Genomic DNA, 23,816 nt, shown 5'->3' on the forward strand with positions numbered 1-23,816 from the left:
GGTGAATTCTACCAGACCTTTAAAGAGATATTTAATACCAATTCTCTTCAAACTATTCCAAAAAATTGAAACAGAGGGCATTCTCCCAAACTCATTCTACGAGGCCAGCATCACCATGATAACAAAACCAAAGATACAACATAAAAAGAATACTGTAGGCTAATGTCTCTGATAAATATAGATGCAAAAATCCTTAACACTATATTAGCATCAGAATACAGCAACACCTCAAAAAAATTATACACCATGATCAAGTGGGATTCATCCCAGGAATGCAAGGATGGTTCAACCTATACCAGTCAATAAATGTGACACATTAAATCAACAAAATCAAAGACAGAATCCATATGATTATCTTAATAGACACAGAAGAGGAATTTGACAAAATTCAATATTGCTTCATGATAAATACTCCCAGCAAATTAGGTATAGAAGGAAAGTATTTCAACACAATAAAAGCCATATACAACAGATCCACTGCCAGCATCAACCTGAATGGGGAAAAGCTGAGAGATTTTCCCTTAAGAACAAGGAACAAGATAAGGATTCCCACTCTCATCACTCCTATTTAACATAGAATAAGAAGTACTTGCCAGAGCAATCAGGCAGGAGAAAGAAATAAAGGACATCCATATTGGAAAAGATGAAGTTGGACTTCTGTGTTTGCAGATGATATGATCCTATACATAGAAAAACCTAAAAATTCTACAAAAAAACTCTTAGAGCTGATAAACGATTTCAGTAAAGTTGCAAGATACAAAATCAACACACGAAATTCAGAAAGCAAGAAAGCAAGCCCGTTTACAATAGTCCCCCCCCCAAAAAAATAAAGACCCTTAGAATCAATTTAACCAAGGAAGTGAAAGATCTTCACAATGAAAATTATGAACCACTGCTGAAAGACATTAAAGAGGACACAAAATGATGGAAAGACATCCCATGCTCTTGGATTGGAAGAATCAACATTGTGAAAATGTCCATACTACCCAAAGCAATCTACAGAATTAATGCAATCTCCATCAAAATATCAATGATATTCTTCACAGAAACAGAAAAAAACAATCCTAACATTCATATGGAATAACAAAAGACCCCAAATAGTCAAAGCAATCCTGAGCAAAAGGAATAAAGCTGGAGACATTATACTGCCTGACTTCAAATTATACGACAAAGCTATAGTAACCAAAACAGCATAGTACTAGCATGAAAACAGACACTCAGAACAATGGAACAGGATAGAAAACCCAGAAACCAATCCACATATTTACAACCAACTGATATTTGAGAAGGGCAACAGGAGCATATACTGGGGAAAGGACTGCCTCCTCAATACGTGGTGCTGGGAAAATTGGACATCCATATGTTTAAGAATGAAAGTAGACCTGTACCTCTCACCATATACCAAAATCAACTCAAAATGAATTAAAGCCTTATATATAAGACCCAAAACTATAAAACTACTAAATGAAAACAAAGGGGAAATCCTTCAGGAGGTAGGATTTGTCAAAGACTTTATGAACAAGACCTAAAAGCACAGGCAACAAAAGGAAAAATAAACAAATGGAATTATATCTAACTAAAAATGTTCTACACAGCAGAAGAAACAGTTAATAGAGCAAAAAAAACAACCTACAGAATGGGAGAAAATATTTGCAAACTATGCATCTGACAAGGGATTAATATCCAGAATATACAAGGAACTAAAACAATTTAACAGTAAAAAAAAGTAACCCAATTGAAAAACGTGCAAGGAAGCTAAATAGGATTTATGACAGGAAAATATATGAATGGCCAAAACACACATGAAAAACTGCTCAACATCACTAAGCATCAGGGAAATGAAATCAAAACCACACTGAGATATCATCTCACACCAGTTAGACTGGCCATTATTAAAAAGACAGAATAACCAAAGCTGGTGAGGCTGCAGAGGAAAGGGGAACTCCCTACACTGTTGGTGGGACTGTAAATTAGTGCAGCCTTTGTGGAAAATGGCATGAAGTTTCCTCAAAGAACCACAGATAGAACTGCCATGTGATCCAGCAATCCCACTGCTGGGTACATACCCAAAGGAATGGAAATCATTATGTTGAAGGGACACCTGCACTCCCATGTTTATTGAAGCTCTACTTACAATAACCAAGATATGGAACCAGCCCAAATGTCCATCATCAGATGACTGGATAAGGAAAATGTGGTATATCTACACAGTGGAATACTATTCAGACATAGAAAAAGATGAAATTCATTTATAGCAACATGGATGAGCTTGGAGAAAATTGTGTTAAGTGAAATAAGCCAGGCACAGAAAGAGAAACACTGCATGTCCTCACTCATAAGTGGGAGCTGGGAAAAAAAAGAAAGAAAGAAAAGAAAGACAGAAAGATATAGCAATTACAATAATTCCTCAAACTCTTAAAAGGAGAGAACAGAACTGAGGAACTGAGGACACCAGAGGTGGGACAGGGGGAGGGGAAGGGGGGTTAGGAAGAAATCGGTAAAGGGCCACAAAAGTGCTTATATTGTTTAATGATAAAATTTAAAAAATAATTTTGTGTTTCAATTTTTTAAACTCATGAATTACTTATGAGTTTTTATTTTTCTATCATATTTTAAGAAATATTATTATTATTTTTGACTGGTAAGGGGCTCGTAATCCTTGGCATGGTGTGGTCCGCATCACGCTCAGCCAGTGAGTGCACCGTCCATCCCTATATAGGATCCGAACCCGAGGTCTCGGCGCTACCAGCGCCACACTCTCCCGAGTGAGCCACAGGGCCGGCCCTAAGAATTTTTTTTAGTGAGTCATTTGTAACTTAATTTAATATTGATTTAAGAATATCTTAGCCAAGATAGTCTAGATCATGCTGTGATAATTAATAACCCCCAAGTCCCTGTGACTTAAACCAACACAATTTATATCTTGCCAAGATTTATATGACTAGTGGAGGTTGGCAGGGGGACAGCTTGGGGTAGGTGCTTAGAGACTCAGGTTGGTGGAACAGCCACCATTTTGAATGTTGCCAGTTGGCACAGCAGCGGTTAAGGGAGAAGGAAGAGGGAAAGCGCAGAGGGTTTCCCTGTGGGTAATCAAATTCTCCAGACCAGCAGTGACAGGTATCACTTTTGCCCTTAACTCATTGGCCAGAACTCATGACATAGTCACAGCCATGCACAAGGCGGGTGGAGGTAGATTGCAGGATTGGACCTGCAATCCTACCATGTGCCTGAAAGAGGAGAGGTCTGTGTGGGAAAACAGCACGGTGTGATAGCATTTGCAGCCATTTCTTGAGAACTGCTTTTCTACCTGGCCAATTTTTGTACTTGTTCCATGTATCCTTGTAGAGTTTATATTTCCTACCTTTATAGGGTTGAGATCTATAAATAACTGACAGATGAAACTACTGAGCTGAGTTGTTCGAATCTTACTTGTTTTTATTCACCTTGATCTATGAGTTTATGAGCAAGCCATATTATAATCTCGTGGTTTTGTCAATTTCTCCATGCAATTATGTTTACATACGTTTGATTTAGGTCCAATTTATTATTGTGTGTGTCCACTCTGTATCCCCATGGCTATCAAAAGTGATGAAAATATTGATCGAGAGGCTACATGATTTTCCTCTACCTGGCCATCTTTACTAATGGGCAGGACTTGACACCAGTTATGTGTAGCCAGGCATACTTGGCCTCATTTTATCCTTTAACTTTATTATAGGCCATTGCAGTCTTGTTATTCAGGACTTTCTCGGCAGCGCAGTCTCAGGAAGCCCGTGTGCTGTGCACCTGCTGTGATCCTGGACCGCACCTCTGAGTCTGGGCTTTCTTCCCATGCTGCTCTCAGAAAAGGCAGGCCGACATTTTGAGGCCAAACGACCATGAAGGACAGTTTCTCTGCAGGAGCTGTTGGATGGATTTCTGTGGTGCACATGCCTGTATTAGCGATGATGTGGCCAGAGTCTTTGTCTTGCCACTCTGCCACAAGGCAGGCTCCTGGAGGGCAGGTGAGGACCTCCCACTTGCCTGGGCCCTGCTGGCACCTGGCACCCAGCGGGAGCTAAGCAGTACCAGGCACGAGGAATCTCAGCTGTCTTGTGGAGCTTTCCTAGTTTGTAAACCCTCCTCCTAATTCCTTCCTAAAACGTGTTCCCTCTTCTGTAGCTTGGCTCCGCCTCATTTTCATGAGGATCCCCTAGAGCAGCCCTTGGTCCTGATAATCCACGTTCACACCTCTTTCTCGTGAATCTTTCACCCATTTTCTCTTTGGTGTTTCTATGGAGCCTGCCTAACTCCAGTGCTCTCTGCCACCCCAGTCTCTAGCTTCAGGAGGGGACGTGGTTAGGGTCCCAGTGACTGCTGTCTGCAAGGACCATTCTGTGGCAGAGTGGCCTTGTTTTCGGTGTAGGCACAGATGCCACAGGTCTTGTCTCTTTTCTGCTTCTTTTTCCTCCCTGCTTTTCTTTTTTTCTTTTGTTGGTTTTCTGGGCTGATTATCCCAAGTGCAATACAGGACAGAAACTGCTCGTTATGAATCTGCTGTGGGGCTGGAGGCCCATGGTGAACAGTGTGAGATGCAGTTATCTGCAAGGCTCATTAATATTTCACTGATTTGCATCAGCCTGGGTGCCATGAGCAGCATAAATCATAATTTAATATAGCTGGTGTGCATCCCCTAATGTATCCTAAGTGTTTTAGGAAGGCCTGGCCAAGAAGCTGCCTGCACGTGTACTGGTAGCCTCTGAGGTCAGGCTCCGGGCAGCCCCTGTGGCCAAGAGGGGCAACTGCACTGCACGTGGCAGCCTGTGACCAGCCAGCCAGGGCACGGAGTGACGGAAGCCCCCAGCTGCCTGCAGCGTAGTCCGCCTCCATGTTGCATAAAGCCTTCCTTCATGGAGAGGGAACAAAATTCATGGAAATAGAATTTTCCCAGAAAGAACCTTGCTGTGATTGAGATGGTACAAAGTATATCAAAAGTTGAGTGAATTATGAAAAACAGCTGGTAGATGAAAACCAGTTTTATTTAGTAGGATTTTATGTGTGTGTATTTCCACTCTTGGAAGTACGTATATATATTTATGATTTGGCTTTTAGGCTTGGAAAAAGCCTTCTTGGTCTCTGTCAAGACTAGTCCACCCCACGGCCAGGCCAGGCCCGGCCCACTGACTGCAGCCGGTCTGCGTAGATCCGGCCCCCAGGGCCCCGCCTGGGCCTCGAGCTTCCCTGGGGGGCTACAGCCTCCCCAGAGCTACCTTTTCAGATTTCTCACTCACCTGCCTCCCAGAGGGGACCACCCTCGGCATAACTTCAAACACCATGTCATCTTTCCCGGTGGTGCTTGTGTTCAGGCGTTCTCTCTAGCTAACAACAGCAAATTTATTGTTTCATTTCAAAACCCTGTCTGGTGTAGTGCACTGGGAGGGGAATGATTTTGCGTGAGTTGTGAGACATTTCTCAGTGTTCCCAAACCCACTCCAGGGCGGTGGCTTGCTGCCTTCTGTGGTTAGCTTTGCGGCTAGGCCTGGGGCCACTGGTTTTGTCTCATTTGTTATCATTTATTAATGAAATAAATCAGACATTTCCAATTATTGGCTACTTGGCTCTGAGCCAAGAGACTTCCCTTTGTCAGCCGACAGTTTTAAAAGGCTGCAGAAGTTCTTCGCTTTTCTCAAAAAACTTGACCTAATTTTCCCAGTAGGCATTTGACCTGCACCTGAGAAAGTGCAAACGCCCAGGGAGTTAATGCCTGGGAGATGGACACACGTCTCCCCTGCCTGGAACTTTAGCTTCTCTCAGTGTCTCCAGGCATCGCTTTAATGGGGGTAGTGAGAAGACTCCAGAGCCAGGCACAGGGAAGGCCAGCGTGGCTGGAAGGCAGGCAGAACCAATGTTTATCAAGCACCTTCCACATGTAGCGTGATACCTTAGATCTAGAGCTAGCTAGTGAGGCTCTCCTAGGGAGCAGTATGGGAAGGGAGTGCCCTCAAACCCGGCTGATGTCAGAACCACCTGCAGAGTTAAAATATAGAGAGATTCTTAGGCCCTGGCCCCCTGAGCCAGAGTCTTGGGGGCAATGTGAAGCCCAGAAGTCTGTATGTTTTCACAAGAGCTGGTGGTGATTGCAACATTAGCCGGTTTTAGGAGCCAGTAGATTGGACAAGGTGTCCCCAAACACGGGTCCGTGACTTGTCGCTGCAGAACCAGCGGGACCACTGATACAAAGGGTAATATCTGTGTCCTAGCTTTACATGACTGATTGGTGAGCCTTGTGGGGTTCTGGAATTTGCAATTTTTCAAAGCTCTTCTGTTGACTCTGATGATCAGGCAGGTACAGAAACTCCTGGAATGGAGGACATGGAGAGTAGAAGCCTAAAGCCCACCTAGAGGCTGCTGCAATGAGAAAGGAGGAAGGATGGCCTGTGCCGGGCGGAGGTTAAGAGGAATCGACTGTAGACACGCCCTGGTGAGGAGTTGCTAAGGCAATTGTCAGAATCCTGCTTAGCCAATTGTCCTGCTAGGGTTAGGGCCCACAGACCCTTCAAACCCCTCATGTGCCAGGCTGGGTCACCAGACCCCTTGCATGCAGGTCCACGAGCTGGGTAATTGTGAAAGATCCTGGGAGCCATTGGCAGACAACATGGGCTCAGTCCTCAGCTTCCTCAGCAGCAGCAGCAGCAGTAGCGGCCTGTGACCCCTTCTGGGCCCCTGTGGATCAGAGCCACTTGTCCTTTATACTTAAATCATAACCCATGACACCTGGTTGCACATGCACAATTACATTAGACAATAACCAAGGAACACCTGGGTGCACGTGCATATTTACATCAAATGCTCAGCAAGATTCTGAACATCTGAGGGGCCCTGACCATTTTCCTATATTTTCGCTACAGGAATCAAGAATGGACAGGGATGCAATGTGGGCAGATGAGGGAGCCTGTGCAGGAGGTGACCTGGTGCTGACTGTGGTAGACACGGGTTCACTGGGGGCTCCAGCTGCAGGTCCAAAACCACCTGCTGTGCATGAGATACATGGAACAGAACACGGCAGCCTCTTCCAAACCTCGGCCCGCTGGGCTTGTCTGTGGGTCGAATTATGTTGCTTGATCCTGGTGCAATAAACAGACTAACTGCTCTTACAGAATCCAAGCGTTTGTGGACAGGAGGCAGGTGCCAGCCACTGAGCCTGCCCAGCTTGCTAAAGAGGCCACCAGGCTGGGCTCCGGTGCTTCAGCATGACCAGTGCTCCAGTTCCTCCTAATTCTGAGCTCCGCTCAGCTCTTTCAACTTTGCCTGGGCTCAAACCACATCCCCCAGCCCCCACCGCACTCTCCATGGGTGGTCCACAGAGACACCTGGTGGTCCTGCAGCTTCCTGGTGGCGGTGACATTTCAGAAGCCCTTTGTTTCTCGACTGTAGTGTCAGAAGCCCAGATATTGGGGGGGCCCAGAGCTGTTTAAACTCTACCTGCAATTTCCATTCCTCGTGCTTGGTCATGATCCGGGCACTTAGCTTCATTCCCTCCTTCCAGCAAAGGATTTTAAATGAACATTTTGTTTTAACCCTAAATCTTTGCTTTTTGTCCTCCCAGCCTCCCGCATATTGAGGGAAATGCTGGTGCTTGAGCAGGGCTGCGAGGCCTGCCGCATCCTGGCACTGGGCGGGGGCGCCGTGGGCTGTGGCTGGGGCTGCAGGAGCAGGTCGGCCCTTCCTTGCTTACTTTTCTTGGACTCCTTGACAGTTTCATGGCACTGCCTGAGGGAGAGAGAGTCAGGAATGTGAACGTGTGCCAGCAGATATCAGGGGCAGAAGAAACCGCAAAAACACTGGTGAAAGTCTCCCCACAACACATTACAAAATTTTCCCAAACCTCTGTGTTTCCCTTCCTCTAAAGATGGTTCTTTCTCCTTTTACATTGCACATGTAATTCATATTTACTGTAGAAAAAAGTTGCTAAACCTGTGGATAAATCAAAGGGAAGAACATCCTAAATCCCTCCCCAGGCTGTGCCTCTAGAGCTCAGGGTAAGAGGAGGAGAGACCTATGGAGTGCGTGAAGGCAGGAGAAGCCATGACGAGAGAAAGAATAAACTGCTCTGACTGTTTCGAGCCCCAGCCACATCCAGGCTGGAGCTGCTGAGCACCCGGAGCGGGAGCCAGCAGAAGCCACACCTGTGCCCTTCAGATGAAGTTGCTTAGAGGCTGCAGGGGAGAAGAGGGCCTTGGTGGCCCCCAGGACAGCAAGATCACTAATAGGGTTTCTGTGGACCCACATAGGAGGGAGGAGCCAGAACAGCTGAAAAAAAGGAGCCACTCAGAGGCTGGTGAGTCATCGCAAGGGACTAGTGCATGGCCCATCCCATGGAAGTGTGTGCAGCATGGGTGGTGGGGGAGTCGGCCCACCAGGAGAACACTGGGACACAGCAAGGACAGCTGATCTGCCCCCAGTCAGCACAGGACCACTCGGAAGAGACTGGTCAGGAACATAGAATTGCATGGGGTGCAGTTTGATGAAAAGACTCAGGCCCGGACCACTGTTTCTACACAACCCTGGTGCATTAAATTTCACTAAACCCAGAAGTCCTATAAAGTCAACCATTAACACCTGAGCTGCACATAAAGCCTCCCCCAGGGAATCAACAGCAAAGCAGCAATTTAGCTCTACCACAGGGCTCAAGTACTGGTCCCCATAGGAAGTCCCCCCACTTTAGAAGTAAGCAAAGGACAGCAGATTAGTTCCAGCACAGAGTTTAAGTGATGGGAACAGCAAATAATCCAATACAGAACTGAAAGAAAAAACAGAATACTTGCAACCAGAGACAAAGTATGATATTAGCTAGTAAACGTCTCATTTCACCAAAGAACACATATAACACCTAGAAGGACCAGAAGTCCCCAGGGCTACCAAGCCAGAAAGGGGGGACAACCAGGCACACTGCAGCTCTGTGGGGCTCATCTGGGGTCCTGAGGTATGGAGCCAGGGACTGGACCCTCCACCCATGTATTAGTCCATTTTTGTGTTTATAACAAATACCTGAGACTGGTTAATTTATAAAGAAAAACGACATTTATTACTTATAGTTTCTGAGGCTGGGAAGTCCAAAGTCCATCTGGTGGTGGTGACAGTGACCCAGGGGCTTCACATTGCAAGATGGTGGAAGCAGAAAGAGGAGAGAGAGAGAGAGACAGATTCTCCTCTTCTGTTAAAACCCTCAGAACCACACCCCTGACCACCATTTTTAATCCATTCACTACCACATGGTCCTACAAGCCAACCACCTGTTCAAGGCTCCACCTTTCAATGCCCATAATAGGATTTCCCACCCTCTTAACAGTCACCGTGATGGCTAAGTTTCTAATACATAAAACTTGGGGGAAACAATTCAAGTATCAGGGAGTTTTGGGGGGACATAATTCAATCCACTACATCCCACAAGCAGGCAAACTGCAAGTACCATGGGGCTCACCCAGGGTCTTCAGGTTGGAGCTGGGGTCCGGACCCCCTCCTACAACCAGGCACACCACCAGTGCCACCACCTACTAGGTAAAGAGCATGCCAGAAACATCACTTCCATGTGGGTGGCCCACCACAGCCCACACAATAACCATCACAGCTGCTGCAAAAGTGGCTGGGCACCACAACAACCACGCAGATGGTCCGCCAGCCACTGGAGTGCATTGACACAAGGAGAGTCACCAGCAGAGACCAAAGAAAAGAAGAGGATGTTTTTCTCCATAAAGCTCATTCCAGAGTGACAGAAGAAGCATCTGCTCTATGATAATATTGGGGGATCCCAACACACCTCTCAGCATTGGACAGATCATCTAGGCAACAAGTTAACTGAGTAACCATTATTCTTTCAGAAGGAGAGAAGAAATCTAGGGTAATAGAGGGGGGAGGAACGGGGGGGGAGAGATTGGACAAGGGGCATAAAGAATAAGTACAATTTGTAACAATATACATACTAGTAATATTGATTTGATCAACATATGTCAACATTGAACCCCCAAAATATGTATAATCAATTATGATTCAATAAAAATTAAAAATAAATAATAAGCAAATAAATAACTATCATAAACAATACTGAAATGAGCATGGTAGGTGATGTTTGCTTGTAAGTTCATCGTTTCATTTCCTTGGGAGAAACTCTCAGAAGTGCCTTGCTGGATCTGTGGGAAGCACTGTTCTGAGAGCTGTGGACATTTCTGGAGGTGCCGGTGCCGACTTCTGCCAGGGGCAGGTGAGACAGCAGCTGCTTGGCAACATGTCTTTGCAGCACTGGAAACTAGAATTCTCTGTATTCTTTGCCAGTATTATAGGAAAGCAAATGACACAACCGGTATTTTGATTTGTGTTTCTCTCTTGTTATTGTCTTCAATTATTTAAATACTTATCAAAAATCTCATGAACGCTTTAATGAATAATCTAAGATGGAGTTGCGGAATTGTAACAGAGTATGGAATATACCCCGGCCACACCAACTTAGGTGTCTCAACAATATAACCGTAGGAGGCTTCAGCACTTCTGAAGGGTTGTATCTTTAGCAAGTACTTAATGGCATTCTTGAGGGCAGTTCTGAGTGGAGAGCCACCAGCACGGCCCGGAGGTCATGCGTTGGGGGACAGCCCAGCCTGCCCCGCCACTCTCCAGCTGCATCTCCTGGCTTCCCTGGCCTCCCTGGGCTCAACGGCCATCCCTGACCGCTGCGTGGGCAACTTCCTTCTGATTTCATACTGGCATTTTTGAACTTAACATTCACCCTCATGTCAAATGAATGTGTTTTTCTGGCAACTTTATCACAGTCAGGAACAGAGAGATGACCTCCATTACGGAAGGTGGCAATTTGTCCCCTTTTCTCTGTATCTTTTGGCTGATTCAGGGAGCAGACTTTCCAGAGGGGTGGCTGAGGATCTCAGTGTCTTAGGAAAGTGCTCCTCCCATGTGTGGTTGACAGCCAAGTGACCCACACCTGGGAGGATCCCGGGCTTGGCTTATCCAGGTGGGTGGGACAGAGCGGAGCCGGAGGTTGCCTTCCCTTACACTGATGACTTCGAAGCATGCATGGCTGCTGTTAGTGCAAGAGAAATGGGACAGGTGGGGAAGGCCACGTTTAGGTTTAGCCACCTGTAAATGTCAAATGATGTTCCCCAAGTCTCATTTTGATAGTGAGAGAGAAGACATTAGAATCTAATCTGTAAAAATCATTGCTTTTAATAGTTGTATTTGTCTATATTGCTCATATCTGTAAGCATTATTTTATTCATGTGAGCTAATTGATGAGATGTTCTGGGAATAAGGAAGGACCAGGCCATCCAACACAAAAATCAGATTCTTTGTTTAAGTACAAAAACTGAGAGATCCTAAGACTCCTTGGAGGGTTGCTCAATCGCCCACGTTTGGCCTGGGTGGCGGTTTAGCCACGGGATGTCCCTCCCTCTCTACACCTCTCAGAATGCTCGGAGGTTTGGCAGGGACCTGACGCTCTGACCTCAAAGCCAAGCGGCTGGAGGGAAAGCCGGCTGCAGAGTAGAGTGCGAGTCGCCCCCGTCGCCCTCATCACCCGAGACGTCAATGCCTCTGCGTGGGAAGGGATGCGGCTCATTGTCACACGCTTCCCTGCCAGCAGCCTGGTAGCCTGGGAGAGAAATGCCGCGGGAGGCAGAGCGACAGATGAAAAACTGCTCAACAGTATCCAACCTGACATTGGCAAACCACCAAGGCATTTGGGAGTGTGGGTGCGGGTGCGGCCTGACAGGTGGGGTGCTCACCTACCAGAGCTCGGCGGGACAGGTGGAGGCTGATGGCGGCAGCTGCAGTGCAGACGCTGTGCACAGGAAGGCTGGGGTCAAGGGCAGGCTGGCTGCCAGCGGAAAAAAGCCAGGTCCTGTTCCCACCTGTGCCTCGGGCAAGGGTCTGAACCTCTGTTTCCAAGTCCTCATGCTTTTAGCATAGGCCACGTTATGTTTGGCACATAATAATAGGAGCTAAGGCTGATTGTTATTTATACTATTATTGTTATTCTAGCAGCTCTCAAACCTGTCCCCAGCAATCTTTCTCTAGCTCCCACGGCTGGCATAAGGTCTGGTGGGAGAGGCAGGAACTGTTTTAACCAGTTCCTGAGTGCTAGGACGACTCGGCAGTCCCTCTGACTTCCCTCCAGGCCCTTTCCGTCCTTCCCTCAGTGAGCGGTTCTCTGTCCTTCCTCCCCGTCTGGTCCCCTCCTGATACCTACATGTGCCTTGCTTCTGGACTGCTGTGACAGCCCCGTCAAGGCCTCTGTTATAGAGTTCAGTCTGTGTGGGAGAAAACATGGAGGTTCCCAAAAGTCTGACTACAGATTTAAACTGTAACGTTTTTAGAAGTATGAGTTCTACAAACTTAGAAAAGGATAATAATTGTAAAGGACAATAATTTTAAAATTTAAGATACTAATATCTTTCTTATTGACATTCAAATAACCATTGCCTTGTGCTAGTGGTTCTAGTCAATTTCCAAACTGCGAAACTGAGCAGCAGCAATGGAAAGGACTGCAAACGCGGATCGTCCGAAGGGCACGCCACAGTGGAAGTTCTAGCAGAGTCAGGGCTGGTGAGTGACGGGCCTCGTCCCCCACACCCAGGGGACAGCAGTGCAGACACTGTCTCCCATGGCAAATAAAAACAAAATGTAATACCCGAATCCACCAAGCTGAGTCAGTGTGGGACACTTAAATAATTACATTTTCAAGTGATGATTTCTGTAAGTTTGGAGAATTTATACTTCTGAATTGGGACATCCTTTATATAGCCTCAAATGCTTACATTAGGAAAAAAAATAGCAAGCTATGTTCCTAACCCAAAAAGTCAGAAAAAGAATACAGAATAACACAAAGAAAAAAAAAAAAGAAAGAAAGAAAAAGATGCAAACGGAAATGTATAAACTAGAAAGCAGGGAGACAACAGGGGAGATCACCAGCCTCTCTGTGAAAGCACCAGTCACTTGCCACCTAATGACATTTCATCAACAAAGGGGCCACATGTATCTGGTGGTCGCATTAGATCACGATGGTTATGTCATACGTCCCAGGTGGAGAAGGCTGGCCATCCGGGCTGCTGTGAGAGCACTCTGTGGTGTGCACACCGACGAAGTCACCGCATTCCTCAGGACGTGTCCTGTCATTAAGCAATGTGTGACTGTACTAAGAAAATACTTGTAGATAAAAAATAGGCAACCTTGACCCCCACCCCAAATAAGTGGAAACAAAATCACAGATACCTATGTCTTAAAATAACTCTTTGGTTAAGATAGTATTTTATTTTTTTTAAAAAACCTCTTACTCACAACAACGTGGGTGCTGAGGCCCAGTTGTTTGCTCCCTGATTGCACCAAAGCACTTGCAGGCCAGACGGTCGACCCATTTAACCAGACCAATGTAACTTGAGAGTGTTGTCTCTCATTGTGAAATTAAACATGTTCTTCCTTCCGTGAACACTGTGTTTAGAGACCGTGTTTAGATGAGTTCGGGGCAGGGGAAGGCACTGGCGGCCTAGGATTTCATGCCTCCTCAGTCATTCCCCACCCCTCTCCCGACACACGCAAAACAAAAACCCAGGTGAGAACGAGGCTAGCAAGGACAGACCCCAGACACGGGAGGGTGACAGGGCGTGAGTAGGGGCGGCCCCTCCGCAGGAGGAGGAGAAGGCAAAGGGTTGGGCCAAGTCCCCATGGGTCCCCACGTGGTGGCCTTGCATGCCAGGGCTCAGGGCTCCCCCCAGTGGGTGAGGGCAGGGCTCGGGCATGGAGTGAAGGGCCAGGTGGCGCTGGGCCCATGAACCCTCAAAAGTGACCACTGAGACTCCCTCCCAGGATGGAAGGGCAGCTGCAGGGGAAGGCATCGGCCGGGGAGCTGAGCTGCAGCTGCAAGGCAGCCTAGGGGCGGGGAGGAAGGCGCACCCCCAGGCCAGGCCGGCCGCCCCAACAACAGAGGGACACACACAGCAGCGGGGTCTGGAGCCACCAGGCTAGAGGCGCTTTGCCCTAAAAGTCAGGAAAGCGAACGCCCCTGCAAAGGAGCAGCAGGAAAGGCTGTGCTTAGATCCAGCACCGAATGCTTGTCAGCACAGATGGAACAGCAGCAGGATCGAGTCCTCGGTGACTATGAGTGTCTGACCGAAAGATACACTCACCAAATGGGTCAAAACTATGATCCAATAGTTCAAAATGAGCTAAAATAAATTAAGAAAACAATAGAAGATGTCAAAAAACAATAGAAATCAGAATTAGGAAACTCGGAAATGAAGGGTAGAATTTGGGAAGAAATTGGTGGAAAAAGGAAATCATGATTTCTACAGGGATGACTAAACTAGAAGGATACTAAGTGGATAAACACCACGGATGTGGCCAGGGAAGGGGTCACCTTGCTGATGGAGGCAGGTGACCAGGTCATCAGAAGAGAAGGGCAGGTGCCACACACCAGGTGGGGATGGGGGTGCGGTGCCAGGGCTGCCCAGCTGGACGACGGATAGTGGCACAGCCGCCACACCCTGCAGACAGCTTGTGGCCAGGACGTTGGTGCCCCAGCAGCTGCCTGGACAGCAGAGCCATGCCTCAGGGCATGGCATCCACGTGGGGTGGGGAGAAGGGGATGTGGATGGGGTTGGCACATATGGTCTGGAATGCAGCTGCACAGGGGGGCTGTGGCTCACTTCCTTTCACTCTCCTCCTGCAGGGTAAGATGTCACAGGCTTAGAATAAGAACCCAGTGACCTGAGTGACCCATGGCAGGCAGTAAGGGATGCTGTGGTCTCTTCTGATCTCCTCTGCACACACACACACGCCATGCTCATGGGTCACAGGATGACCCACGTCAAAGGCCGTAGCCTCCAGCCTCCAGGGAGTTGCCTGGTTGAGGGGGTGGCTGGGGCAATGACTCTCTGATGTGGGATCCAAACACCCCAGCTCGGCTCAGGACAAGGATGGAATACTGGCTCCCGAGCCCGCCAGGTGGGGAAGCTCTGTTGCAGCTGCACATTGGGGTGGCCCTTCCCTGTGCTGAGTCCTACCTTCCCTAATGACCAGTGCAATGCCTGATTGTCCTCACGTGGCTCCCCATCTCAGAGCCTTTCTTCAGAGACCCCCACCTGAGGCAGCAGCCTGCTTTGGTAAGAGGGCATCTCCTTGGCCTGGCCTGGCACCTTGGAGGCTCAGGACACTGTTGGTTAAAGCTGGATGAGCCCTCATACTGTCAGACAAATGAGGTTTGGGGAGGGTAGGAGACCCACTCGCCCTGTTTCCCAGCCTGACAGTGACCAGGCCAGGACTAGAAGCCAGCATGCACCTTCCCAAAGGAGTGTCTTTGGTCAACATGCTTTCCTTCAACATTTCCCCTTACCTACCTGCAGGCTTCTTTCTTGAATCCTGAAAACTGTGCTCTTGAGGAATATTTGTTCTGGTATTCTTTGTTCTGGTATTCTTTGACCTGTATGCTTCATGAGCAATTTCCTACATTTACTCTTGCCTAAATATGTTACAATTTGCTTTTGGAAATTCCTTGTTGACTTTTTTAAAAGAAAGAACTCACACCCAGATATGCGAACCATGACTCTTCCTGTGGTCAGGAAATCAGAATGGCATCCAAGAGTTCTACTACGTGGTTCGAGTTTATTGTTACAGTGATTGAAGCAGTTTATCCAGCAGGGTGGAAGCATGCTGGCTTTCACAGTGTTAGAACAAATATGCACTAACTAATTCTCTAGGAGACACTGAACATCATTTGCACTCTTTTTTTTAAAAACTCTATCCTCACTATAATAGTTTCCTCTTGGAAAATTACTTTGATACTGGTTGCTTCCTGCTTGTGTTATTCATGTAGAGTACCCACATGAGAAAGAAAACCACAAGAAATGGATTCTTATTTCAGTTGATTTTTTTTTTAACTCTTTGTACACTGTGTTCAAAACAATCACTTTTCCTATTTCATGCAAAAAGGCAGAAAAAGAATATCTTAAAATGACTTTGCAAGATGTGCTTTATTTTAAATCAGCCCTGAACCCAAACTACATAGAATAATTTTTTTTGACATATTCTAGCCCATTCAATGATTCTTCTCAGGAACTGTATTTTAATATGGAATGAAAACTATGTTTTAATCATAAATTTTTCATGCTACATTGTTATTTAATGAAGAGGTTGTATTACCAATAATAATAATTTAAGAAAAGGCCATTTTTATTTCCCCAAGCTTAATATACATATTTCTCTCATAATTATGAACTTAAAAAACCCGTCTCAGATGTAAAAATGTGAATTGGAATATGTAAACTCTTTGATATACCTGAAAAACAGGGAGGAAAATGTCACATACTGGAAAAACCATTGCCTTAAATCATGGGAACGGGAGAAAGTAAGTTGAGGGGTAAGAGGGAGGCAGAAGAGCAGGTGACCTCAGTTATTAAAGCATTCCAAATCCAACTGGGTTGGCCTTTTCTCTTTCCATTGCATGTCTGTTTCTCATGAGGAGCAGTAACTCTCAGAGCAGGACAATCGTCATCACTGACGTGAGTCACCATTGGACCCCAACAAAGCAGGTGTCCACATTTTTTTTTTGCTGCTTTTGTTTTTTTCCTGAGAAGTCACTGGTGTTTAATGGAAAGATTTGTTTTTAGTCTTCAGGTAAGATAAGGCAGTAAGAGTGTCAGTAATGTTATCTTTTTGCTTAGAGTGGGACATCCTTTCACGGGCCTCTCCAGGGTCACTGGTTCCCTCTCTCTCTCTTCCGCCTACAGACACGTGTAGGAGTCATCAGCCTCCGATCCTGCTGCAGACTGAGTGTGCTGAAGTCCCATCTACTCTCATGGCGCAGCTGCTCCCATGGCGAGAGAGGGTCTACTGCGTCACAGTGTCTCTCCAGGAAGGCACGGTCCCCGCAGAGCAAACAGGGGCACATCTGCTTCTTATTTCTTCTGTTTCTTTGAGGAAGGGGACCTGCAAATGATTCCTCACACAATCAATCAGCACGCAAGACACTGCTGACTCAAACATAAAACCAGTAGCCCTGACTTGAGAGAAATGGAATTAAAACTTCTTCAACAGCGCCTCCACTTGCAAGATAGCTTTTACCGCAAAAGGAAGTCAGTTCCTTTTGGCCACCTGTCAGAAGAGAAACCATTTCCATCGAAGTAGAAATGCTTAGCTCTGACAAGAATATTGTGCTTTTTTAAAAAACCTCAAATGTTAACTTTATTTGCAGTCTATGTCCTAAAGTATTAATTTGTTTTTTCTCTAGTCCATTTGATCATTGTTTCTGGTGAGCGGTACAGGAATATTAATTTGGCATAGAGATCTTCTTCCAGTTCCAGTTCCCCTGTCTCTCGGACTAGAAAAATATCTGTGCACAACTTCAAAATTCGATCCACGTTTGGGAGTTCTTCAAACATGATGGAGTGAGAAATCCCACTGAAGAATTCACGCACAAATTTCCCAATCACAAGGACAACTGAAGCATATAATCCCATGATACTGAAGAAAAAAAAAGTAAACAACAAAATAGTAAGTAGAAATTGTATCTAGCAGTTAAATATGGTTAATAGAGCATGTCTAAAAGAAAAACATAATATTTTCCCTCAAACTCCATAGAAGATATAAGCTTATTAAAGTTTAATTTTTTTTCCTTTGGTGAAAAAAGTAATTAATTTTTTGGTTAAAAAGGTATGTCATGTTCATTGTAAGAAACAAATTAAATGTTACAGTAGTGCAGGACTTGAAAAACCAAAGTCCTTTCAAATCTCACATTCTGGAAATAAGCGATGCAAACAGTTTCATGTATGAACTTCATGTGATTTTATTGCATATATTAAGTGCATAAACTACATAATACATTTGATAGAAATGCAATTGTATTACACACGCTTTTCTACAGCAGGCTCTTTTGCCTTTAACAATACTGTTTTTCTCAGGGATTCCTTGTTATAATACAATTCTGGGTATAAAATGATTTTTTATGAAGCTAACTCTGGGAAATGTGACATTTTATACTTGTGTCTTATAGGGTGTGCGTGTGTCTTAGAATCTAAGCATTAGATTGTGGTGAGATAGTTTGGATGGATTCAAAACTGTGACGTCTAACTAATCCATCTGATGAGGGTCACAAGGCAATTTAAGCAGAGCAGCGATGATAACCCTATGCCAGTTTCTAAATTTAAACACAGAATTGCAATAAACTGTGCCGTACCAGGAAGATGCAGAGTAAAGAAGCCATGTTCCTGGGCTGTGTGAGCCACAGTAGACATTTTGATCTCTTTGGGACTCTGGTTCCTCATATTTTGAAATGAATGGCTAAGGCTATAGGAATTTTGATATTGTAGCTATAAAATTCTACAATTCTAAAAAGATAAAAGGCTTCTCATCCTCAACTTTATACGATACAGAAGTAGACTCTTGTAATTGTTCATTGTTAAATGAGTCCTTACCCATAGCCAGCCAGGAACCCCAGACTTGGGGGACTGACTTTGTCATTGAAGACCACCAGTTCCAAGGCCTGAGAATGCTGATTGTATATTCTATTTCCAGTCAGGTTGAGAACCCACCACTCGCTGTTAGATTTAGTTGTATTGTCTCTGGACAAAATGATGGTGATATTCATGAAATTATTTTCTGGAAGGGGAGGGAAATAAAATCAAGTCAGCATGAGAATTTTAACATGTAATGCATACCAACAGTTCTTAGATGGCAAAATCTGTTACTATCTATATGTGGTTCCAGGATGAAAAGTACAAGTGGGCATAGTTACAATGCGAGCGGAAAAGGAGGAGTGGGCTCTAGGTGTGTAAGTGGTTTCTTCTCTTCAGATAAAGAGGTCAGCCACTGCTGCTACAGGGGCATGGCAGCCACTCCATGGGGAGAGAGCGAAGGATCCTCTCCTGAGCGGCTGTGCTGATAATTTCTATCAACTGAGTGGACATTGAAAAACCCAAATCACTGACTTGACGGAATTGACTGATTTATTCATATTACCAGCATTTATTGAGTGTCTCATAAGGGGAAGAGACTTGATTAAGGTGCTAAGGAGTTATAAAATTGCACATAACATTGTCTGCATGGGAAAAGACCCTGTACACAGGCACAACTTAGTGGCATGTGCAACCATTGTCTGATGGCTTGAAGAGACCACTTCCGGTTGGTCTCCATGAGTGCTTCACAGAGGAGGTGACTTTTAAATTGAGTTCTGATGAATGAGATCATTTTGGGAAGGACTGACAGCAGGAAACTCTGAAAAGTTCTAAAAACTCATAAGGTATGGCCAATGATCACCTTTGTTGGCGCACAGGGTGAACACAGAAGAACAGTTAAAGATAGGGCAAACGAAAAGCTTGAAGTTGCATTGTAGAGGTCTTTCTAAGAAGATTCTGCCTTTGCCAATAATAATAGTGCCTCCACCAAGAAACATGGCAGCATACTATAAACTCTGAGGGTAGGAACTACGTCTGCACTATTTCAGGCAAATTCCTAGATCACAGGCATCTGGGATAGTGCATGGCAGTAAACGTCTGTTGGACGGATGGATGAATGGATGAATGAAGGAATGGCAGGATATGGGTAAAGCCAAAGGTCTCCTCAAGAAAGAACGTGAACCTCTCAGAACACCTGGGAACAGGAAGAACGTTGGTTCTGAAGGCCAGAGACAGTTACAAGGCGGGAAGAGACAGGCCCAGGTTGGGATCTAGTTCTACTACATACTGGTTGCATGGCCTTAGCAGCTTGATAACGGCTGAAAATGCAAACTGTTGAAACTGAATCAAAGTAGGATTAAGAAAGGTTCTGAAACAATCCCTTCTCATTCTTACCAGATAAAAGTTGCTTTATAGGTTTTGAGTTGGAATCACTAGGTGCTTTCACATAATATGGGTAGATCTTTTCTATTGTCCTGTGCATTAAGGAAAAGAAAGATGTAATAGTGTTAGTTGTTTTACTTACCTAAAATTGATTTTTTTTTGTTGCTATTTTGGACCTTGTATCAAACAAGGCTAAAAGTCCTCATAATTCTGTACTATGTGTAGACATCATAATTTAGGGGTTTCTGTTATAATCAGAATTATCTGAAGCTGAACAAATTCTCCGGGTTCTATCCAGATACACGTATAAACGCTGTACACATCTCACGTATTGGCTTAAAAATGGCTACAGGCATTTTCCCAGGTCTGTGACTTGTTTCTGAAGCGAAGGGCTCTCTTTCTTGCTAGCATCTTCCAACTCGTTTCTAAAACATTGACTGCACTTTCAGTTTTAACTTTTAGGATTTCAAAAATATCTCTGTCAAGCGGACCACATGGATTGTTCTAGTGAAGAGTGGGAGAGACCTGGTGACTTGGAAGTTGGGTTACCTGGCCGCTCAGGAGCCCAGGGACCTGGAGCACACCTAGACCTGGAATCTCACCTGGGGAGTTTTGGGAGAGAATCTGAAGACTCTCAAGTACCCTCCAACTTCAGTGATTCACAAAGGACATCTCAGGGGACACTTCTGAGGACTGCATCCTGGTGGCCCTTACATCCAATGCTTTAAAAAGGGGCCAGGGCAGACTAGAGGACAAAGCTGGGGGGGGCACCTCGAATATTTTGTTTAGCAATTTTATACCAATCTCATTTAAAATACTTTTCTTGCTAGTTCTCATATTAGAGTCTAAACATCACAGCTTACACCAGTTTGAAATGCAGCACTTGTGAGGCAGGATAATATTTTGAGATATGTTTTTTTCCTCCAAATGACCTCTTACCCCTTTTCTCCCCACCCCACCCTCCACCCCGTTCAGTTGGGCAGGCGTTCAGTGACCCAGGGGCAGGAGTGACAGTGGAAAAGGGGCTTTCCCTGGCTTTTGGTGATTACAGTCAGGTAAGAAGAGCAAGGTTTGCTGCCCGGAGACGAGATCAGTACTTCCTGGGCTGGGTGGACAGAGAGAGCAGGAAGGGGAGAGAGGAAAGCTGGAACTGGTGGCTCCTAGGAAGGGTCTCGAGCCCTGCGCATTCCCTTAAGGGTGAGGGGCTGAAGGGGCCCCCCCAGATCAGGTGGCTGATGGGCTCACAGAAGCTCTGCGTCATTTCACTGCAGCCCAGTGTCCTCCCACCCCCCATGCAGGAGGAACGTGGCACCACCAGCCACGTTACGGCCGGCAGGTGGACTCAGGAGAACCCTCCAGAGTTCATGCACCTCCAAGCAGCACGAGAACCAGCCCAATGACTTCTAGTGTGCCAGGGAAGGGGACCCCACAGCTGAGGGAGCCACCTGTGGTGTGACTGACGCTGAGACCATGCAAGCCCAGTGGAACAGCACTTTACCTGTCACCATGGAAGCCCTCATTCAGGACAGCCCTGGGGAAGCAGGCAGAAACCTGAGGGCTGAGGTCAAGTTTCTCTCATCTAGAAAAACAGCTTCCGAACTGAAATTCGCTTGTGTTACCAAAGGGTGGAAATTTTGGTAAGGAGGTGGAGATTTTGTACCAGCTACATATACTGATTCAAGCCATAGTAACAGGAAAATAAACTTACACTGGCGTTCTCGAACTTTCTGTGTTGTCGCCAGCTATCATTTTAGCTATATTCTCTCGAGTAACATTTTTAAGAGGAAACGAAAGCTTATCTGTTGCTATTTCTGCTTTTGCACCAAGACTCATGTTTCTGAGAAGAAAAAAGAAACAAAAAAACTCAATGTCAGTGATTATTCAGAAGTCTGGGACAGAGATTTAAAAACTCATTTGACTCCTAATTTTACTAATCTCACCAAGGCTTTCGTTGAGTCCACCGCTGTCAGTCCCAACCCTTTCTGCCTACCTCTCCTCTATGACCAGCTTTTTAGACAACCAGATAATAAAACCCAGGGGGCCCATAAACACCTTTTAAAACAGAGTGGAAGGCGAGGAGGCAGAGTGTGCTGACCCAAAGAGAACCCAACCTGATGCTCTAATACAAATTTCAGAAACATTCTTATATTAACCCAGTGAAGCTGGTCTGCATGGTGATGAATAGAATCCATGTTTTAAAAAGAATGTTCAAATCAGAAGTTGATTTTTAATTCCTTGCTGCTGTTATTTTGGGTTGCTCAAGGCTAGGAAGTAAATTTTTGCAGTTAGTACAGAACTGGATGTGAGGAATTTCAGACACTTAAAGGACAGTCTGGATGGCTCTGTTGCCCTTAAAGGAGAAAATACAATTAAAGAAGGAGTTCTTCAAATACCAAACAGCCCCTTTTGAAATATTTCTTTACTACTACCCTGTGAATTCACTTTAGATTCTAGAAGGCTTTCTTCTGTACCTGCCATGATTCTTTCTTAATTCCAACTAAAAAGTTGGTCGTGGACCCAAACGAATCTACATGTGACTACCCAAATAAGCTTGCCTAGAGTCCTGAGTCACAAGACTGTGACAGAGGAAAGCAAGCGAATCAACTAGTGTATTGTGCTGAAGTCCCTAAAACTGCATCACTAAAACAACTGGGCTTTTGGATGCAATGTTTGGATGCAAGGACTTTTCCTAAGACCCGCTTTGTCTACATGTGCTGGCCACTGGCTCGGGGTAGGTGGGACTGCCATGCCACCTGCACACCTCACGCTTGTAGAGAAGGTCTGTGGGGCCTCCTCAGCGCTGGGGGAATGCGGGTGACAATCTGGGACCCGGAGGCCGCAGCTTCTTTACTATTAACACCAAACTTCAGCCTCTCATGGGAATCTTACAATTCATTCGGGCTCTGTCTCATTTTAGAAATCATCGCCCTCCTTTGCTCTCTACCTCTCTCTTCCTCACAGAGTTCACTGTCCTCTCTTTAAAAACTGTATTAACAAGTAAAGGAAAACTAAGAAGTTCTTAGTCTGGTCAGTGATTCCTGGACAAGTCATTAGTTAGTAAAGAAAAATGTGAGCTTCAGCATTGAAGGAAAGCTCCCAAGGGTGTAATGATAGAGGAAGATCCACAGTAATGTTTCTGTCCTTCTATCCCCCCCACCCTCACCCCAAACGTAGATTGGGGAAAGGGAGAAATCATGCATGGAAATACAGTAACTACCTCTGAATACTCCATGAAAAAACAACAGAGAAGCTACTATTGGAGTCCATGAGTTCCTGTATCATTTTCCGCTTACTGGGAGGGCTGATGGTCCATAAAGAATTCGAGTTTCCTTCCAGTTCTGCTACTGTTATGTCTTCTTTCTCATAATTTTCCAGAAATTGCATAGCACCCTGTATGCACACAGATGCACATGCATAAATAGATTACATACACGACGCTGTGTAAAGGAAGCCGCTGCTTCTCCTTTAACTGACTGGATAGAGAGGACTGCTTCCCGTCACAGGGACGTCTACACAGTGGACAGTCTGCACAGCTCTGCTGCACTAGCACTGTTTCCCTGCCTACGGGGTGCGCAGTCCCCAGGCATACTCCCCAACCCCAGAGGTGAGGCTGCTACCGCCAGGACAGCTATGGAATCTCTCCAAGTCAACGGCAAAGGAAAACCAGGTAATTTAGTGCTGATTTCCCTCTCCACTAAGGAAACTTATCAACTATGGGTGATGTTCTTCTCATGAGAGAGACAAAATTTAATCCACCAGGACATCCCGGCCCTGTCCTCATAGCTGCTCATCGCTCAAGATTAGTTTCACAGTGTGCATTACAGGTGAGAGTTTTGCAAAGGAGAAAAGCATCTGTCACTTTCTTAAATAAAAGACACTATAAAACAAATATTAATGATAATAATCATGTTATCATGGTATTAAACGTTTGGAATATAGAGGAAAGAATAAGCCAGCCACAACTCTGCCGCCGCCGCAACATTATCATTGTTTTATACGGTAGGGGATGTA

The 23,816-nt window shown here is 45.5% G+C and overlaps 1 protein-coding gene across 3 annotated transcripts in view; it reads right to left on the bottom strand.

The window, feature by feature from the left end:
- Positions 1-17,240: 17,240 nt before the first annotated feature.
- PIEZO2 (piezo type mechanosensitive ion channel component 2) overlaps positions 17,241-23,816 on the bottom strand; it is a 435,460-nt gene continuing 428,884 nt past the window's right edge. For all 3 annotated transcript variants that reach the window (XM_063077175.1, XM_063077173.1, XM_063077172.1), the window contains 5 exons: positions 23,023-23,195; positions 21,514-21,642; positions 19,818-19,897; positions 18,444-18,627; positions 17,241-17,493 (listed from right to left, as the gene is read on the bottom strand). In XM_063077175.1, the coding sequence (XP_062933245.1) occupies positions 17,241-17,493; positions 18,444-18,627; positions 19,818-19,897; positions 21,514-21,642; positions 23,023-23,195 (819 nt within the window). The remainder of the gene's footprint in view (positions 17,494-18,443; positions 18,628-19,817; positions 19,898-21,513; positions 21,643-23,022; positions 23,196-23,816) is intronic.

This window comes from Cynocephalus volans, chromosome 13 (assembly GCF_027409185.1).
Source record: "Cynocephalus volans isolate mCynVol1 chromosome 13, mCynVol1.pri, whole genome shotgun sequence".
NCBI lineage: Eukaryota > Metazoa > Chordata > Mammalia > Dermoptera > Cynocephalidae > Cynocephalus > Cynocephalus volans.